The following is a 21,865-nucleotide window of genomic DNA, read 5'->3' on the forward strand; positions in this document are numbered from 1 at the left end:
TGTAGTTATGCTTTGCTTTAGCTTGACTAGGCAACTGGGCACAAGAAACAACTGCTTATGCCAGAGTATTTGTCTTGAGTTTATTAAGCTCTGTATATGATCTGTGCAATTTAATAATCTCTTAGTCAATAGCTTAAGTAATAAAACAGTATTCTTTAGCTCCCATTGGTGATGCAGAACATATTTGGGACTATGTAATAGTTTTGTTAGGGCTGATTGGCCTATATGACAAATATAAGAACACCCTCTGCTCACCAAGAGCTGAAAAGCAGTTAGTTTATCGTGGGGTGGCATGGTAGCACAGTGGTTAGCATTGCTGCTTCACAGCGCCAGGAACCCGGGTTCGATTCCTGGCTGTGTGGACTTTGCATGTTCTCCCCACGTCTTGTGGGTTTCCTCTGGGTGATCCGGTTTCCTCCCACATTCTGAGAGACGTGCTGGTTAGGTGCATTGACCCGAACAGGCGCCGGACTGTGGTGACTAGGGGAATTTCACAGTAACTTCATTGCAGTGTTAATGTAAGCCTTACTTGTGACTAATAAATAAACTTTAACTTTTCATCACAGTTGAATCACTGTTTTACTTGTGCTTTGGAAAATAACAGAATAAAGTGATTTGATATATGTGAATAAAAGTATTTTGCAAATTTACTTGGAGTTCTAAGGTTCAATGGTTTTAAAAAAAGCAGATTTGATTTGCTTTCTTGTATAGTACAGATTAAAGCATGGCGATTATGAAATATCATTCAATGAGCTTGTACTGCAAAATTTGTCAGTATATAAGATCAGTTAAATCAGTATATAAGTTAATCAGTTAAATCAGTTATATCAGTATATAAGTTAATCAGTTAAATCAGTATATAAGTTAATCAGTTAAGTCAGTATATAAGATCAGTTAAACCCTTGCTTTTTACCCAACATATTGACTCCTTAATACTAACAATTCTGTGCTTGATTTCTCCCAGGCCTTTGCAGGAAACACAAACTCAGATGGAGTTGTGAGGCATGATTTACAGCATCCAATCATTGCACGTTATGTCCGCTTGGTACCACTGGACTGGAATGGTGAAGGTCATATTGGGCTGAGAATGGAAGTCTTTGGCTGCTCCTACTGTAAGTTTCAGTTACAAATATTAACCACTGTAGAACTTTCTTACACAATAGAATTTAGTCAATCGAAGGAATGAATATTGACTGTTGAAGTAACACTAATCCCTGAAGATATGGCAGAAAATGTTCGTGCCTTTTGAAGGATTGTGTCCAGTCCCAGGATCCAGCTGTCTTGGATATTGTTTACCAGTCTTGTTAGCACAGGGGACATAGGGCGACACGGTGGCACAGTAGTTAGCACTGCCTCACAACCCCAGGGACCCGGGTCCGATTCCCAGCTTGGGTCATTGTCTGTACGGAGTCTGCACATTGTCCTCATGTCTGCTTGGGTTTCCTCTGGGTGCTCTGGTTTCCTCCCACAGTTCAAGTATTTGCAGGTTAGGTGAATTGGTTATGCTAAATTTCCCCTTATTGTTAGGGGGATTAGCTAGTGTAAGTACATTAGGAAATATGCTTTATTTTTTATGCTCAAACCTATGTATCTGGGAAGACAAAAATTTCAAAAGTAAATGTGATGTATTAGTTTACAGCAAGGGAAATATTTTAATGGAGGTTTTAGGATCACAGAGATTCATTTGATCAACAAAAAGGTGGAAGTTGACCTGTGCAATCCTCAAAGTTTGTGTGTGGAGTGCAGGGAGGTGGTTAGGAAACAAACCAAAAAAGAGAATCTGTTTAGCAGCCAAACTGAGAAAGAAACAACTTTACCAGACATGTTTGTACTTGAGCTGGCAAAGCACAACTGATTGATATCTAACTGGAAGTATACTGACCAACATCAATTGGTAATTAATTTGTCAATCATTTTTTTTAAAGTGCGGCAGAAAAAGTCCCTTTCTTTCTCTGTGTGTATTATGAACATCTGATCAATTTAGTTAAGATTCATCCAACAAAACAGGAAGACGGTAGTCCAGTGGTATTATTGGTGAAACTGTAATCTGCAGACCCAGGGTAATACTCTGGGGACCAGGATTTGAATCCCACCCAGATATCCCAGATAGTGGAATTTCAATTCAATAAATAAAAATTAAATGTTTAATGATGACCATGAAACCATTATTGATTGTTGTAAAAACCCATCTGATTCACTAATGCCCTTTCGGGAAGGAAATCTGCCATTCTTGCCTGGTCATGCCTACATATGACTCCAGATTCACGATAGTGTGGCTGACTCTTAAGTGCCCTGTGAAATGGCTTAGCAAGCCAGTCAGTTGTATCTAACCACTCTAACGTCTACATGAATGAAACCGGATGGATCACCCAGCATCGATCTAGGCACTCAAAACGACAATGGCAAACCCAGCTCTGTCAATCTTGCTAAGTCCTCCTCGCCAACATCTGGGAGCTTGTATCAAAATTGGGAGAGCTGTCTCTGGAACTTGTCAAAGAACAGCCTAGTCATGCTGACAGAATCGGACAATGTCTGGACACTATCATCTGGGATGTCTGGGACATTCCTGGGTATGTCCTGTCTCACCAGCAGGGCAGACCCAGCAGAGGTCGTGGAACAGTGGTGGACAATCAAGAGGGTGGTGACTTTGGAGTAATTGTGAAATGACAGACACCCACTGTGATGATAGCCTTGGTATCAGTCATGTAGTACAAATCCTGCAATAATAACCTTCAGGCTTATGTAATCAAACAGAGGAAATAGTAAGCACTGATTTTTTTGTTAACACTGAAGACAGATTTTTTTTATTTTTAGAGAGCAGGGGATTTAAATGCTTTGACAGCTTCTTTGACCATTCCAATGAGAAAATATACTTTTATGCACATTCTTGCCTACTTTTAATAGTTTCAAATAGCACAGCACCTCTCCAAAGGACACCTATCTCTCCCAAAGGTGTTCTGGGTCCATATCCAAATGGCTACCGTACCTCTCCAAAGAACTCTTAACTTTAAACCATTCCTGATAGGTCTAAAGTGTAAATGTCATGATTTATTTAAAAAATCATTGAAGATGTGGATCTTGTTGGCTAAGCCCAGAATTTTTCAACCTTTATTGCCCTTGAGAAGGTAGTGGTGAGCTGCCTTCTTGAATCATTGCAGTCCATGTGGTGTACAGGTACGTCCACAGTGCTGTTAGGAAGGGAATTCTAATTCCCTTGTCCTTTTAGATGGTAGCGGTCATGGGTTTGGAAGTTCCTGTCTAAGCGGCCTTGGTGAGTTCCTCCAGTGTATCTTGGCACTGGTACACACTGCTGCCACTATGCTTCGATGGTGGACAGGCCTTGGGGAGTCAGGAGGTGAGTTACTCAGTGCAGTATTCCTAGCCTCTGTTTATGTGGCAAGTCCAGTTGAGTTTCTGATCAATGGTAACCCCAAGGATGTTGACAGTAGGTGGATTCAGTAATGGTAATGCCATTGAATGTCATGGGGCGGTGGTTAGATTGTCTCTTATTGGTAATGGTCATTTAATCTTTATCAAGACTTTCTTCCATTGCCTGTAATTAACATCCTTTTACATATAGGTCAATTATATTTCAATTCACATCCTTCCAGCAGAATACCTTCCTGCCAGTTGACAAAGAAACAAAAATGTTCTTCCCATATGGATTTTGCTCAAGATGTTTTTATCCTAATTTAAAGATTTCACAAGAGTTAATGTTACTTACCAATACAATATTTATCTTGACAATAATTCTTGTGTTAGGCTTTCTGCCTAAGTTTCAGTTTAAAAAAAAGCTACTAAAGCAAATGTATGCAATGTCCAACAATTCAAAAGATATTTGTTAGAGCTCGGAATAAAACCGTCCTTTAAATGACACTGTAGCATTCAATTTAATCCCTTTTATACAGATAATTTTCTGCAAAGGATCAAGAACAGCTTCAAATGTTAAATAGTAGAGGATTGCACCAATGACCAGCAAATTAGTGCTGTCCAACAGACCTGGGAGAGTATATTGTTTCTAAGGACACTTTAATGAGCTGGTATCTGATTAGATATAGGCTGCAATTAGAACAGATCTGTTGTTAGGTCAGAAAAACTGATGGAAACTGACGGTCTTAATAAACCACTTCAGTGGCAGGAAATAGATTTTGCCCTATATCACCAAGCTAAATTCCTGAAAGTGGTTTAAACCAGGATGCATGACAGACAGTGCGAGAAACCAGCAATTTGCCTTGTTTGCAATCTGGAAAAAGCCCTATTTTTTTCCAGTGTAGTTTATGATTCTATCTACAACATAGGGCTCCTAATGAGTCCATTGGATATCTTGTCTTTGGGATCTTTAATATATACCTAAGCATGCAAGTCTTCACTTCAGTGAAAAATAGCACCTCCACCAAATAAGCGACACACGGCGGCACAGTGGTTAGCACTGCTGCCTCACAGTGCCAGGGACCCAGATTCAATTCCTGGCTTGGCTCACTGTACGGAGTTTGCATGTTCTGCCTGTGTTTGCGTGGGTTTCCTCCGGGTGCTCCACTTTCCTCCCACAGTCTGGAATTTGATTTGATTCATTATTGTCACATGTATTAGCATACAGTGAAAAGTATTATTTCTTGTGCACTATACAGGCAGAGCATACTGTTCATGGAGAAGGAAATGGGAAAGTGCAAAATGTAGTGTTACATAGCTAGGGTGTAGAGAAAGATCAACTTAATGCAAGGCAGGTGCATTCAAAAGTCTGACAGCAGCAGGGAAGAAGCTTTTTTTGAGTCGGTTGGTATGTGACCCCTGACTTTTGTATCTTTTTCTCGACGGAAGAAGGTGGAAGAGAGAATGTCCAAGGTGCGTGGGGTCCTTAATTATGCTGGCTGCTTTGCCGAGGCAGCGGGAAGTGTAGACAGAGTCAATGGATGGGAGGCTGGTTTGCGTGATGGATTGGGCTACATTCACAACCTTTTGTAGTTTCTTGTGGTCTTGGGCAGAGCAGGAGCCATATCAAGCTGTGATACAGCCAGAAAGAATGCTTTCCATGGTGCATCTGTAAAAGTTGATGTGAGTCGTAGCTGACATGCCAAATTTTCTGAGTCTTCTGAGAAAGTAGAGGCGTTGGTGGGCTTTCTTAACTATAGTGTTGGCATGGGGGGACCAGGAAAGGTTGTTGGTGATCTGCACACCTAAAAAATGAAGCTCTCAACCCTTTCCACTTTGTCCCCGTTGATGTAGATAGGGGCATGTTCTCTTCTATGTCTCCTGAAGTCGATGACAATCTCCTTCATTGTGTTGACATTGAGGGAGAGATTATTGCTGCTGCACCTGTTCACCAGATTCTCTATCTCATTCCTGTACTCTGTCTCGTCATTGTTTGAGATCTGACCCACTACGGTGGTGTCGTCGGCAAACTTGAAAATCGAGTTGGAGAGGAATTTGGCCACATAGTCATAGGTGTATAAGGAGTATAGTAGGGGACTGACAGCACAGCCTTGTGGGGCACCGGTGTTGAGGACGATTGTGGAGGAGGTGTTGTTGCCTATCCTTACTGATTGTGGTCTGGGAGTTAGGAAGTTCAGGATCCAGTTGCAGAGGGAGGAGCCGAGGCCCAGGCCACGAAGTTTGGAGATTGAGTTTCATAGGAATAATGGTGTTGAAGGCTGAGCTGTAGTCAATAAATAGGAATCTGACATAGGTGTCTTTGTTCCAGGGTTGAGTGCAGGGCCAGGGAAATGGTGTCTGCTGTGGACCTGTTGCGGCGGTAGGCGAACTGAAGTGGATCCAGGCAGTCTGGGAGGCTGGAATTGATTTGTGCCATGGCTAACCTTTCAAAGCACTTCATAATGATGGATGTCAGAGCCGAAGTGCGGTGACTAGGGGAATTTCACAGTAACTTCATAGCAGTGTTAATGTAAGCCTTACTCATGACTAATAAATAAACTTTCCTTTAAGCATAGTCAGTATGCAGATGCAGCACACAATAAAAAAGGCAAATGGGATGTTGACATTTATTGCAAAAGGACTGGAGTATAAAAGTAGAGAAGTGTTGTTGCAATTGTATAGGGTGTTTGTGAGACCACATCTGGAGTATTGTGTCCAGTTTTGGTCTCCTTATTTGAGGAAGGATGTGGTGGCATTGGAGACAATTCAGTGGAAGTTCACCAGATTGATTCCGGGGATGAAAGGGTTGAAGTATGAGTGGAAATTGAACAGTTTGGGCTTGCACTTGCTGGAATTTAAAAGGACGGGAGGGGATCTGATCGAGGTGTATAAAATTTTAAAAGGAATTGATAAAGTAAGCGTAGACCAAATGTTTCCTCTTATGGAGCAATCTGGAAAAAGGGGTCACAGGTATAGATTGCGAGGTGATAGATTTAGAACTGAAATGGGAAGGAACTACTTCTTGCAGAGGGTGGTGAATTTGTGGAACTCGCTGCCCCATAGTGCGGTGGAGTCTGAATTATTGAATTAAGAGGGAGATAAACAAAAAAGGGAAAGGGGTATATGGGAAACATGAGGTGGATTTGAAACCAGGGAGAGATCAGCCTTGATCTGACTGAATAGACAGAGCAGGCTTGAAGGGCTGAATTTCCCTACTTCTGCTCCAAATTCCTATGTTCCTGTGGTGCAATGAAGTATGAGACTGGGTTATGCACTAAATTTGAAACTGGAATTTGAACCCAAGCCTGAGAACGTAGCCAGTGAATCAAGCTAACACCTGTGGACAGTGCCAGTCTGTTTAAAAGTTACAACTTGGAATGTGACCTGGTTTTGGAAATTACATTTTGATAACTACTTCCACATGATCACAATGTGTACATTAAATGCTATTATGCACTGTTCATATTTTTTCAAGATATGGATCTGCAAGTATTTTCTGAACTGCAGGGACAAACAAATTCAAGAACATAAATCCATTCTTTCTTCTTCATCATTCACCTTTCTCATTGTTCAACACAGAAATATTGCCTAAATCTCCAGTTAACATCATAGTAACCATTGTGTTCCATGGGGAACTAATTCATTTCAGTCTATGTCCATTCCTATATTTTATCTAACCCATTTTGTTAACTCTTGTGTTAACAATGGGCAGGATTTTCCAGCCTCGCTTGATCCAAGACCGGAAAATCCCACCCGAGGTGAACGGACCTTCCCGTTGTCTGCCCCTCGCCTGCTCCGATTCCTGTGGAGGGCGGGACGATAGAATTCCGGCGAATGTGTTAACTCTGCTAACCTCAACTCTCTTCCGTCATAGTCTGTTCAGATCAGAAAATCAAAGTTCCTAAGTTTTCCCTTCTGTAAAACATAGCCGTGTACTAAACTTGATATAAAATGTGTCGCGGTCTATCAACACTTGTTTAACAAATTAGAAACAATCCTATAACGAAATAGTCCAATGCTAAATGGGGTTTGAATGATTAAGTGAGACTTAAGTGAGGGCGGCACATTGGCACAGTGGTTAGCACTGCTGCTTCACAGCGCCAGGGACCCAGTTTCGATTCCCAGCTTGGGTCACTGTCTATGTGGAGTTTGCATGTTCTCCCCGTGTCTGCGTGGGTTTCCTCCGGGTGCTCCAGTTACCTCCCACAGTCTGAAAGACGTGCTGGTTAGGTGTATTGACCCGAACAGGCGCCAGACTGTGGTGACTGGGGGAATTTCACAGTAACTTCATTGCAGTGTTAATGTAAGCCTTACTTTACTTTTTACATTGAGTATAGAATTGTGGTGTTTATCATTTGAATGAATTGTTGCTTGTTTCATATCTAAGTAAGGCTAGGGCAGGATTTTTTGCTCCCATTCAAATTGGTCAATTTGACAATGAAAGTGGAAAACATTGCGACAAGTCCAAGGTGGAATTTTTTATCCAGGAAGCTTTGGAAGCCAAGTTCTTGAAAATTTTCAAAGCTGAAATCAATCAGTTTTTAATCAATAGGAGAAATTAAGGGCCATGGAGAGAAGGCAGGTGTAAGATCAGCTATGATCTTATTAAATGGCGGAGCAGGCTCAGAGAGCTGAATGGCTCACTCTTGTTCCTATTTCTTATGGCCTTGTGGGCTGAATCGTGTTTTATGTTGGCATAAACGATTGTCCCTGCCTTTTGTCAATGATGGGGCATGTTTCCTGATGTTGAACGTCGAGAACATCTTATATTAACACATCATTATCAGGCCAAATCGCTGGAATCATCTCCCCCAGCCCTGTTAAAAAAATCCATCCATTGCGGCATGGATCATAACTGATCTCCAAAGGCATGCAGTTGGCAAGCAGAACTCCTGGGTTGCTCTGGTAAGTGCAGCATTCAGGGGGGTGTGGGTTATGCCTAGGCACTGCCTGGATACCAGAGCAGCCCCTTGGCACTGCCCAGGCAATACTCAGCCACCCGTGTCATTCTGCCCAGCACTGTCCATTCTGTGGCAGTGCCTGAGCAGTACCATTGGTTGCCTGAGTAGTGCCTGGGGTTGTGCCTGTGCAATGCAGGGTTAGCTGCTTTGGTCACTGTGCACTGAGGCGGCCTTTAAAATGGCGACCCGACCCTTGAGTTTCTCAGTCAATGGCAGGGGGTGGGTAAATCGTGATACATCGTGAGACCAATCCTTGAAGTTTTTGTTCTCAAAGCGCTGGCTGGGAAAGCCACCATAACCGTCAGCGGCTTCAGCACTGCTTTTCCCGCCTGACGTTGGCTTTTGCCAATTTCTGGGAAAATTTCGCCCCAAGCGAGCAATATATTGGCCAGAATTCTTCGATGTCTTAGGCCCTATCACCACTGTCGGCGAGCACAGACAATTTGGCGTTCACAGCAGCGGGACCGGATAATCCTAGCCGCAGACGTGGTCGGAGAATTTTAGCCGTCATCACAACAAATGAAATAGATTTAACTGATTTCCAGCTCTGCAGAAATCAAATATTATCCAGCTTCACTTGAATGTTGCACAACACTACATTCATGCAGTAAACAGGATTTAAAAACAAAATCTGAAGAATTTAATTTAAAATATAATTATGTGAATAATATTCTGTTCTCAAGTTATCACAAAACAATTTCAGTACCCCTTGGTACAATAATCTTCTGATCTCGGTCAGCCTCAGTGTGTTGTCCTGAATACCACCACTCCAACAGCAGATAATATGAAATGCAAAAGCCCTGAGAATTTTTTTCATTACTTTTCTCTTGATAATGTATTTTACGTAATATCTCTCAGCAGATTGTACCCCAATTGTCTTGTTGAGTAATACAAAATGCTTTAAAGATGAAATTAAATAAAATTCTTTCTCATTCTGCAGTTTTGCCACTTTGTTTCACCTGGTACTAATATAAAAAAAGTCACACATCTTCTAACATTTTGTTACTGAACCTCCCAGGAGAAAAATCCCAGCCCATGGTACAAAGTTAAGCTGTGGTTAGGTGGTGCCAAGATATTTGGCTAACTTTAGATCTACATATAAATTGAAATTAAATCTAAAAGCTGAGGGTTTTTTTCCAATTATTATATAGGTACGAATTCAAGCATTTTAGGATTATGAATTTTCGACAGATGCATTTACCAGTCCAAAGAATGTGACCTACATGTGAGCTTTAGATAGAGAAACATAGAAACATAGAAAACTACAGCACAAAACAGGCCCTTCGGCCCCACAAGTTGTGCCGAACATATCCCTACCTTCTAGACCTACCTATAACCCTCCATCCTATTAAGTCCCATGTACTCATCCAGGAGTCTCTTAAAAGTCCCTATTGAGTTTGCCTCCACCACCACTGACGGCAGCCGATTCCACTTGCCCACCACCCTCTGTGAGAAAAACTTCCCCCTAACATTTCCCCTGTACCTACCCCCCAGCACCTTAAACCCTCTCGTAGCAGGGTGTCCTCTCGTAGCAGCCATTTCCACCCTGGGAAAAAGCCTCTGAGAGTCCACCCGATCTATGCCTCTCAACATCTTATATACCTCTATTAGGTCTCCTCTCATCCTACGTCTCTCCAAGGAGAAAAGACCGAGCTCCCTCAGCCTATCCTCATAAGGCATGCCACTCAATCCAGGCAACATCCTCTGCACCCTTTCAATCTTTTCCACATCCTCCCTGTAATGAGGCGACCAGAACTGGTCGCCTCATTACATTACATTTCTTCACCCAAAGAGTGGTGAGCCTGTGGAATTCATTACCACAGGAAGTAGTTGATGCCAAAACATTGAATGTATTCAAGAGGCGGCTGGATATAGCACTTGGGGCGAATGGGGTCAAAGGTTATGGGGAGAAAGCAGGATTAGGCTATTGAGTTGGATGATCAACCATGACCGTGATGAATGGCGGAGCAGGCTCGATGGGCCGAATGGCCTCCTCCTGCTCCTATCGTCTATGTTTCTATTACTGGACTGCAACAGAGAGGCTTAACACTTTCCTCATGTCAATGCCTCAGTCAGAGTTAACTCACTGACCAATCAGCATTTCTCTTTTGGTTTGGGGACTAATAGGCATTCCTTTTTCCCTGTAAATTGTTGTGATCGTTTGAAATTTGCTGTTTCTGGAGTTTGCCCTGGTGAGAGCGAGATAGAAAAGCTGCAGCAACGCGCTGGACCTTTCAGCGGCAAAGCAGGTATTCAGCAGGTGCCGGGGACAAGGCTCGTGACAATCCAAGTGTGTGTGCTTGAACCTGTTCCTGTACAGTTCAGCGCCTTTCTGCTGCAGTCACACACCGGACTTGAAGAGGATATGCTGTAAAATGTACATTGGCTGACGAGTGTGTTCATTAATGCATCTTCAAACAATAAACATCTGATGTAGGAATTATACTTGGAGCTTTAATGCCAAGATCTACTCGTGCTATCAGGGATAAACACTATTTATATTTACCTTGATCTATCCTGTTGCTGTTTGACTTCAAATTCCAATCTTCAGGCGCCTTTATCTGACTAATAGGATTCTTCTTCCAGCTTCTCAATTTTAATCTCCTGGCACTGGCTTCCTGTCTCCCTTCCCTGCGCTCTTGCCTCACACCAACAGACTTTCCTCTCCGGCCACTGAATGCCACTCTACCACTCCTCATCTTCCACCTCCCGCCCTTCGCACCCTGCCTCCGGCCTGTCACATCCAGTCTCCCATCCTTCACCGCCCCACTGCCTCCTTCCACATCCTGTATCCCATTCTTTGTCTCCCTCTTCCTTCCTTTCACATCCCGTCTCTCACTCCTCGCCTCCCTTCTCCTGCCCTTCACATCCTGTATCCCATTCTTTGTCTCCCTCTTCCTTCCTTCCACATCCCGTATCCCACTCTTTGTCTCCCTCTTCCTTCCTTCCACATCCCGTATCCCACTCTTTGTCTCCCTCTTCCTTCCTTCCACATCCCGTATCCCACTCTTTGTCTCCCTCTTCCTTCCTTCCACATCCCGTATCCCACTCTTTGTCTCCCTCTTCCTTCCTTTCACATCCCGTCTCTCACTCCTCGTCTCCCTTCTCCTGCCCTTCACATCCCGTCTCCAATTCTTTGTCTCCCTCCTCCCACCTTTCACATCCTGCGTCCCCCCCTGCCTCCTGCCCCTCGCATCCCCCCTCCCTCCTTTCACATCCTCTTCCCTGCCCCTCGCCTCAAGATCCCCACCTCTCACAAACCATCCCTCTTTTCCAGGAGATTGATCCTTGCGTCCAGGTTCCAGACCCATAACTCCCGGTTCCAGATTCCCAGATCTGGGATCCCAGTTCTCGACGCCTGGATCTAGATTCCCAGCTTTGGAATCCTGACCCTCAACCCTGGAACCTTTCCTTCCAGCTCCCAGCTCCAAAATCCCAACTCCCGGCCCCAGACTTTTGGTTACAGGCCCCAGATTCCCATCTCTGAGAGCTGGACACCCAATGCCCGGAGTCGGGTTGCCAACCTCCGGCTCAGTGTTCCCAACGTCAGGATCTACTCTTCCGTCTCTCGGGTCCAAAGTCCCCACCCCTGGCTCAAGAGCCTCAGTTACAGGCCCCATGTCCCCCGCTCCCGGACCTGGCTCCAAATTCCCAACCCTCAGTTCCAGACTCTCAACTCCGGGATCCACATTCTCCGTTCCCGAATCTCCGGAATCCGCTTCCCCAGCTCCAGCCTCCGCTCTCCCATTTCTGGACACGGCCTTGTCGTTCTCGGAATTCACGCTCCCACTTTCGGAGGTCGCGCTCCCGTTTTCGGACCCCCGTCCGGAGCGTGCCCACCAGCCGAGGAGGACGGCAAGTCCACAGACGACCGCGCCGAGGACCAGGAGCATAAAGACCAAGATGTCCATTGGTCAGACACGTAGCTGCCTATCTGGCCCTAGGGAAAAGGGTCAGAACTGCAAGTGGGTTTTCCGGAGAGTAATAGGCAACAAGATTGCCCCCACCCCGGGCCGCTAGCAGCATGGGGATGGGGGAAGCTGAGGCTTGGGATTTGCCAGGGAAAGTCCAACTCAATCTTTGCTCTTCCTTCAAATATCGGAAGTAAATGGTGGGGGGAGAACCCAAAGTCACCTCTGATTAATTTTGAGACTGTTTTTTTGTTATCCTCTCCCTCTTAGCCTTAGCAGGGTAGCTAAGCGGGGATTGGACCTGGGTGGGATTGTTGTCGGTGCAGACTCAATGGGCTGAATGGCCTCCTTCTGCACTGTAGGGATTCTATGATTCTCTACTGGCCCACCAACCCCGTGGCAATGCAAGATCCTGTCCTACTTTTGCTGTTCAAAAGGGCGGCACGATGGCACAGTGGTTAACACTGCTGCATCACAGCGCCAGGGACCCGGATTCAATTCCGGCCTCGGGTCACTGTCTGTGTGGAGTTTGCACCTTCTCCCCATGTCTGCGGGGGTTTCCTCCGGGTGCTCCGGTTTCCTCCCTCACAGTCCAAAGATGTGCGGCTTAGGTTGATTGGCCATGCTAAATTGCCCCTTAGTGTCCCAGGATGCGTAGACTAGAAGGATTAGCAGGGTAAATATGTGCGGTTAGGGAGATAAGGCCCAGGTGGGATTGTTGCCAGTACAGACTCAATGGGACGAATGGCCTGTAACCCGTTCTGCACAGGCTTTCTGTGATTTCTATGATAAAAGTGGCAAGGGACAAGGGATGGGGAATTCCCTGAGGATTGGGGGTGTGGATTTGAACAGTCACAGATGCCTGTTCATTGTCAATCAGAATCATAGCATCATAGAGGTTTACAGCATGGAAACAGGCCCTTCGGCCCAACTTGTCCATGCCGCCCATTTTTTAACCACTAAGCTAATCCCAATTGCCCGCCTTTGGCCCATATCCCTCTATACCCATCTTACCCGTGTAACTGTCTAAATGCTTTTTAAAAGACAAAATTGTACCCGCCTCTACTACTACCTCTGGCAGCTTGTTCCAGACACTCACCACCCTCTGTGTGTAAACATTGCCCCTCTGGACACTTTAGTATCTCTCCCCTTAAAGAGCTCAAGTCATGGGTGGGGAGTATCTGCATATAATTGGGGATGGCCCCAGATTATTCCCTGGGATGAGCCACTTCTTTGGGTGGCACGGTGGTTAACACTGCTGCCTCACAGCGCCAGGGACCCGGGTTCGACTCCCGGCCCGGGCCACCGTCCGCGCGGAGTCCGCACGCCCCCCCCCGAGTCTGCGCGGGCCTCCTCCGGGTGCTCCGGTCTCCTCCCATAGTATCCGGGTTAGGTGGATTGGCAATGGCAAATTGCCCCTTGTCAGGGGGACTAGCTAGGGTAAATGCATTGGGTTATAGGGACAGGGCCTGGGTGGGATTGTGGTCGATGCAAGCTCGATGGGCTGAATGGCCTCCTTCTGCACTGTCGGGATTCTATGATTCAATGAATTGGCTCCGCACATCTCAGCGAGGTGGGAAAGGAACAACAAAAATATTCCAAAGAGCGGCACGGTAGCACAGTGGTTAGCACTGCTGCTTCACAGCTCCAGGGACCCGGGTTCAATTCCCGGCTTGGGTCACTGTCTGTGCGGAGCCTGCACATCATCTCCAATCCAAGTGAGAACTTGTTTATAACCTCATGATCAGTCCTGGATACATTTGTCAATTTGTATGTTTATTTATTTTTGCATCAACTAAGTAAATGTTCTGACAGAAGAAAGAAAGGAAACTGCCATCTAATTACAAAGAGAACACTCATCAAACAAAGATACTCTCAGGGAACCCAACAAAGAGAAGCAATCTTTTGCTACTTTATAGATTACGACTGCTTACTAATTCAGCTGATGTTTTAGAGGTACAATGCCTTCTCTTTTGAAATACTAATTCAAAGAGAAATTTCTTGCATTCAATTAACCATTGGAGTGGCTTGTGCGCAAGAAGGCTTTGTCCTCCTGTCAATCATTCCTAATGAACGTGGGCTTCCTGTGATGGCCACTTATCCATTCCAGTATGACCATAGCCAAGTAGGACAACTTTCATGTCTAAGATTTATGACCTCTATATCTGTCTTGCATTTGACAAGGATTTTCTTCTCCTTATGAAGGGGAAGGTGAGGCATGTGTATTCCTTTAAATTTTAAATACAGAACAGAGCGGTATGGTGGCACAGTAGCTAGCACTGCTGCCTCACAGCACCAGGCACCCGCATCCAATTCTGGCCTGGGTCACTGTCTGTGTGGAGTTTACACATTCTCTCCGTGTCTGCGTGGGTTTCTTCCGGTGCTCCAGTTTCCTCCCACACTCCAAAGATGTGCGGGTTAGGTTGATTGTCCATGCTAAATTGGCCCTAATGTCAGAAGGATTAGTGGGTAAAATACTTGACGTTACGGGGATAGGGCCTGGGTGGGATTGTTGTTTGGTGCAGGCTCGATGGGCTGAATAGTCTCCTCCTGTATGTAGGGACTCTGTGATATTCCATGATATTCTATATATATATTTATCTAAATAACAGGAGCATATCCCTATACATTCCCCTTTATATGGGGAGACTAAATGCAGACTGGGTGACCACTTTGAGGAGCAACTTCACTCAGTCTGCAGGCATGACCCTAACCTTCCTGTTGCTTGCCATTCTGGACTCAACATTGAGATCAACAGCTTTAGATTGTGAACTTTCCCCTCCATCTTGACCTCTTTGTTTTGTTTGTCACAACGTAACCCCTTCCCCCAAAAGACCATTTGTCACTTGTTCTTCAGTTTTGCTTTCACTGAGCACTTTATTCTCCTATCAACACATTCTGATATCTTATCTTCATGCCATTATCAGCACCTTCTTTAGTCCTTAATGCTACCATTAACACTCCCTTTGTCTTGAGCCCATGACATCTTTGTCAAACTCTCCTTAGCCCCCATCTATCCCTGACCTTCTATTCTGCTCCGCTTTATAATCCATCATGTTTTTATAGTTTCTGTTTTTGTCTGCTTTTTGTAAATAAAGCATTTACTTTAAAGATAAATGATAGCAGCAGTGCAACCTGGTGACTAACTATGGACGAAGGAAAAACGTAATCAGAGATGTGTGTCTCCCTCCTCTGAACCAACAGATTGAATCCGAATGCAGAAAAGTAAGAGTTTCCTGAGTTTATATCTTGGGCTTTTAAGAGAGCAGCCTTTGATAGAGTATTACTCTGTAATGTTTGCAAACAGATTAAAGAAAGGAATAGAAACTAAGAATGCAACAGACGCTTAGGAGGTCAATCAGTATCTGTGCTGAGTAGAGAACCATAGAATCCCTACAGTACAGAAAGAGACCATTTGGCCCATTGAGTCTGTACCAACTCTCTGAAAGAGCATCTTACCCTGGTCCACCTCTAAATCCCACACATTTAATATGGCTAATCCACCTAACCTACACATTTTAGGTCTGTGGGAGGAAACCGGAGCACCCTGAGGAAACCCACACAGACATGGGCGAGCATGCAAACTCCACACAGTCACCCAAGGCAGGAATTGAACCTGGGTCCCTGGTGCTATGAGGCAGCAGTGCTAACCATTGTGTCACTGTGCCACCCGTTAAACCGTTTAATGTTTAATCTTGTTGAAAGAGAGATATGTTGCTGAAGATTTCTGTCTTGCAATTATCAGGACAAACATAAGAATCCCAAATTTCAAAGAACCACAACAATTTAGCCCATAGGAAAAAAAGGTACAGATTGGTTGGCAAATCGACAGATTAATCAAGAATTGTCATGTAGAAAGCAACAGGAAACTATAGGCGCTTCAAGTTCTGGGGTAATTCAGCAATGGTGCAAGAACAAATTCTGTTTGGGGCACTTGCCTTTATCAATCAAAGCATAGATTACAAAAGCAGGGAAGTCATGTTGGAGTTGTATAAAACTTTAGAGAGACCACAGCTAGAGTACTGTGCGCAGTTCCGGTCGCCAAATTATTGGAAGGATATGATTGCACTGGAGGGGCTGCAGAGGAGATTTGCCAGGATGCTGCCTGGGATGAAACATTTGAGTTATGAAGAGAGGTTGTGTAAGCTTGGGTTGTTTTCATTGAAGCAGAGAAGACTGAGGGGCGACCTGATCCAGGTGTACAAGATTATGAGAGACAGGGACAGAGTGGATAAGGAGCAGCTGTTTCAGTTAGTCGAAGAGTCAGTCACGAGGGGACATAGGTTCAAGGTGAGGGGCAAGAGGCTTAGGGGGGATGTGAGGAAAAACCTTTTTACCCAGAGGATGGTGACATTCTGGAATGCGTTGCCTAGGAGGGTGGTCGAGGCAAGTTGCCTCACATCCTTTAAAAAGTATCCAGATGAGCACTTGGTACATCATAACATTCAGGGCTATAGGCCAAGTGCTGGCAATTGAGATTAGTTGGGAGTTTCAGGTGTTTCTAATGTGTCGGTGCGGACTTGATGGACTGAAGGGCCTCTTCAGAGAGGCAAGGGAGGAAATTGCTGGGGACTTGAGAGAAATCTTTGTATCCTCACTGGCTACAGGGGAGGTCCCAGAGGATTGGAGAATAGCCAATGTTGTTCCTTTGTTTAAGAAGGGTAGCAAGAATAATCCAGGTAATTACAGGCCGGTAAGCCTTACATCAGTGGTAGGGAAATTATTGGAGAGGATTCTTCAAGACAGGAGTTATTCCCACTTGGAAATAAGTGGACATATTAGTGAGAGGCAACATGGTTTTGTGAAGGGGAGGTCGTGTCTCACGAACTTGATTGAGTTTTTCGAGGAAGTGACGAAGATGATTGATGAGGGTAGGGCAGTGGATGTTGTCTACATGGACTTCAGTAAGGCCTTTGACAAGGTCCCTCATGGCAGACTGGTGCAGAAGGTAAGTCGCATGGGATCAGAGGTGAGCTGGCAAGGTGGATACAAAACTGGCTCGTCAAAGAAGACAGAGGGTAACAGTGGAAGGGTGCATTTCTGAATGGAGGGCTGTGACAAGTGGTGTTCCTCAGGGATCAGTGCTGGGACCTTTGCTGTTTGTAATATATATAAATGATTTGGAGGAAAATGTAACTGGATTGACTAGTAGGTTTGCGGATGACACAAAGGTTGGTGGATTTGCTGATAGCGATGAAGACCTTCAGAGGATACAGCAGGATATAGATCAGTTGGAGACTTGGGCGGAGAGATGGCAGATGGCGTTTAATCCGGACAAATGTGAGGTAATGCATTTTGGAAGGTCTAATACAGATAAACGTACAGTAAATGGCAGAACCCTTATGAGTATTGACAGGCAAAGGGACCTGGGTGTATAGGTACGCAGGTCACTGAAAGTGGCAATGCAAGTGGAGAAGGTAGTCAAGAAGGCATATGGCATGCTTGCCTTCATCGGCCGGGGTATTGAGTTTAAAAATTGGCAAGTCATGTTGCAGCTATATAGAACCTTAGTTAGGCCGCACTTGGAATATAGTGTTCAATTCTGGTTGCCACACTACCAGAAGGATGTGGAGGCTTTGGAGAGGGTACAGAAAAGATTTACCAGGATGTTGCCTGTTATGGAGGGCATTAGCTATGAGGAGAGGTTGGAGAAACTTGGTTTGTTCTCACTGGAACGACGGAGGTTGAGGGGAGACCTGATAGAATTCTGCAAGATTATGAGAGGCATGGACAGAGTGGATAGTCAGAAGCTTTTTCCCAGGGTGGAAGAGTCAATTACTAGGGGGCATAGGTTCAAGGTGCGAGGGATAAGGTTTAAAGGTGATATACGAGGCAGATGTTTTACACAGAGGGTAGTGGGTACCTGGAACTCGTTGCCGGGAGAGGTAGTGGAAGCGGATACGGTAGTGACTTTTAAGGGGCGTCTTGACAAGTACATGAATAGGATGGGAATAGAGGGATATGGTCCCCGGAAGGGTAGGGGGTTTTAGTTAAGTCGGGCAGCATGGTCGGTGCAGGCTTGGTGGGCTGAAAGGCCTGTTCCTGTGCTGTAATTTTCTTTGTTCTTTGTTCTGCGATGTATGGTTCTATGATTCTCTATGATTCCATATTTTAGAGCATGGGTCCCTGCATGTGAATGTATGTAACTTCAAGTATAAATGAGCCCTGTTACAATTGATTATTGATTATCTTAATCTGGTTGTTAGTGTAGTTATTATCGCATTCAAGATTGTTCAGTTAAGTGCTAATCAATTGCAGAATCACATCTACCAGTGGAAATTTTGTTTTGAATTTGCAAGCATGAGCTGGTTGAGTACAATCTGTACTTTGCCTATTACAAACACTGTTTCAGATACGAATCCTTTGTCAGAACTGATGGAAGTTCCGGTGAACAATCCATACCTGAAACAGTATTTTCTCCAGATGCCGACTGAATGCATTTTCTTTGTCAGATTTCCACAATATATAGTTTCTTTTTATTTAATTAAAAGAGGATTTTTGATGTTGATAAAATTGATAAGTACTGGTCCGTAGGTGTCTCTGATGGAAGAGGGTGGTATGTTAAATCTGTCGCTCAGTAAGCTAAGAACAATATTTTACACCTAAATATTTTCCGTCTGAGGACAAATTAACATGGAACTTTTCCTCCTCGCCTTGTGTCAGGTTGAATGGTGATCCTGACCCATTAAATATCCATCTTGTGTTATAGAATTATTCTCAGTAATGTGATGGGGGAACCTTTTCTTCCGTTTGCTTTTTGTAATATTAAATATGGTGAGATTTTGTCCTTTAATTAAAACTTCCAATTGGAGTATTTTCTAGGTGATCCTTTAAACCTGGCTCTTTAACCAAACCTATCCTAATGTCTCCTTTGCTTTGATGTCAGTTTTTGCCCGTTCATGCTCCGAAAGATGCTATCCAAATACAGGACAGCATTGTTGCAGGAGTGACCCACTAAGGGCTCTTCAAGCATCTCACTGTCTATCTGATTAATGCAATCATTCATTTCAGTGAATGTTGTTTGTCCTGGGTAGATTTATTGAGGAACAGCACTTAGCAGCAAGGTTCATTAGTTTACTGAACCAAATCCAGGTATCAGAAGATTTGCATTCCCTAGAAAATAACTGCAAAATCCATAAACAATCGAAGTTTCATTTAAACCTGGTATCTTGTTCCTGCCTATACAAAAGATAAACTGTGTAAAAGTCTATTGCATGCCTGAGTCTAATTTGTTTTTTGTAATGATTTGCTATTCTGCATACTTCAGTGAATAAAAAATAAGTAGCTGTCTTTTCAAAGGATTATTAGTTAGAATGAAATGAGGCTTAGTTCGTAAAAAATGTATGACCTGTGCTATTTGGCACAGCTTGAGAAGATCAATGTAGTGATGCGTTTGGAAAATTAGAGTGCTCCCAAATCCATGTTAGATCCAGTATTGTGAAAGCTTGTAAACAGGATTTTTTTTTGTCGGGGCGGTTGGGGGGGGGGGGGGGGGGGGGGGGGGTGCGGGTTGCATGTTGCTCGCTCCCTGACCAGAAAGTTAATTGTGAACCAACCAATATAACTAAAGGCTGCCTGCAGTGATAATATGCAGCAGGTGACCTGAACAAGGCACAGCATGAGAATTCTACTCCTCTGTCAGAGGAAGTGTCACCCTCGAAAGCTGCCAAACAATTTGGCTCTTGCTATAGTAGCTCAACAGCTCTTGAAATCCCAGCCATGCCTGAACTCAATTGTGGAGGACAACAAGCAGTCCCTGGAATAAAACAGCATGGATACCGCACTGAAGGCAGAAGGGAGAGTACCATCTTGGTACCACCAAGGGATACCACCAGAGTTGGAGAAAAAAGTGGCCTGCCCACTCTGCACGTGAAACAGACATGTGTTGTGAATCAGATACAGTCATGAATTACCAACCTAGCAATGATCTATCAATGAGGTCCATTAAACATAAGGGTTTAATAATTTTCCAACCTCAACAATCGAAGCTCATCTTCTATCATTAGTCTTGTCTGCCTTCCACCACCAATGGTATTATGGAGACATATTTGGAGTTACCTGCCATTAATTTGTGTAGTTGATGGCCTCAAATGGTTTGAGCGCAGGCAGACTAGTCCACCTTATCCCCTAATTGTATTATGGAGAATGGATTGGTGGTGGAGAGTAAGGCAGTTGGCTAGCTACCCATCATATTTTCCATGTTATCCACTGAAAACAGACCTGGCAGAGAACGGGAAAATCCAGCCACAAATATAAAGTAGGAAAATGAGCAAACATAGCAATCTATGGAAATGTGAGAAAGTGAAAAGATGGCCATCATACATTCTGGGGCGGCACTGTTGCACAGTGGTTAGCACTGCTTCTTCACAGCACCAGGGACCCAGGTTCGATTCCCGGCTTGGGTCACTGTCTGTGTAGAGGTTGCACATTCTCCCCATGTCTGCGTGGGTTTCCTCCGGGTGCTCCAGTTTCCTCCCACATTTTGAAAGACGTGCTGGTTAGGAGCATTGACCCAAACAGGTGCCGGACTGTGGCGACTGGGGGAATTTCACAGTAACTTCATTGCAGTGTTAATGTAAGCCTTACTTGTGACTAATAAATAAAGTTTTTACTTTTTTGTTGTCCTAATGGGTTGAAGTTAAATTTGGATATCACAAGGTGCATGAAACAAAACTGACTGAACATGAGACAGACATTCATTGTGAATAAGATATAGCCATGAATTACCAACGAGCAATGACCCATCAATGAGGCCCATTAAACACAAGAGTTTAATAATTTTCCAACCTCAACAATCAGACTCATCCTTTATCATTAATAAGTTTTGCATGTTTATTTTGTCATGCCCAGTGAAGGCTTATCTTTAAAACATATGGAAACTTTTGGAATTTTTTTTCACCAAGAAGATGACGAAGTGGCCACTGTTGGGTAACGTTTTCAACAGACTATCTCAAACTTTTGGAAAGTTTCTAATTGAATAGCTGGGACATGGGGGCTACCCACGGAATGGACATGCCCAATTAGGACTTCTTTGTGGCATTTACACATACCATCATTTGAGGTTTACTTTAAACTCAGAATCAATGGACTTCCAGGCTCCACATTTCCAAGTTTGCAACACTTGTCATTGTAGCACCCACAATTCAGTAAACAAAAGAAAACTGCAAGAAACCAACTAACCACAAGTGAGTGTGAAGAGCCATCATCTATTAGCATTGTATAGCAATGACTTTCAGCTTTAGCCATTCTGGATGGATGATAGCTCTTGATCATGTAACCAAAACTGGCTTCTGATACGAAAATCCTTTATTATCCAAAGACTTGGATAATCACAAGAACAGCACCACAGAATATCAGATGCAAACCAAGGCAGCAACACTCAGGCCCTTTTTTTAACTTGGGCACTGCTCCATCTTAAAAGCCTCTCAAACTAATTCCTAAATCTAGGTTCACTCTGTAAAAAAAAATTTGACCTTATGATGCGCAAACCAGAAGTATCTATCCTCATGGTGCGCTGAACATTCTGATAATCTGCAATAATCATGTCCAACTCGAGCTCCATCAACCCATCCAAATTACAATTCAAGAATAGAAAAGACTCCACTCTTTACCTGCATGCAATAT

General features: G+C 44.1%; 1 protein-coding gene across 1 annotated transcript in view; it reads left to right on the forward strand.

The window, feature by feature from the left end:
* Window positions 1-21,865, forward strand: part of LOC144508500 (contactin-associated protein-like 2) — a 1,535,312-nt gene that overhangs the window by 448,925 nt on the left and 1,064,522 nt on the right. Inside the window, exon 5 of the mRNA XM_078236477.1 lies at window positions 965-1,112. Coding sequence (XP_078092603.1) covers window positions 965-1,112 — 148 coding nt within the window. The remainder of the gene's footprint in view (window positions 1-964; window positions 1,113-21,865) is intronic.

This window comes from Mustelus asterias, chromosome 2 (genome assembly GCF_964213995.1).
Source record: "Mustelus asterias chromosome 2, sMusAst1.hap1.1, whole genome shotgun sequence".
Classification (NCBI taxonomy): domain Eukaryota; kingdom Metazoa; phylum Chordata; class Chondrichthyes; order Carcharhiniformes; family Triakidae; genus Mustelus; species Mustelus asterias.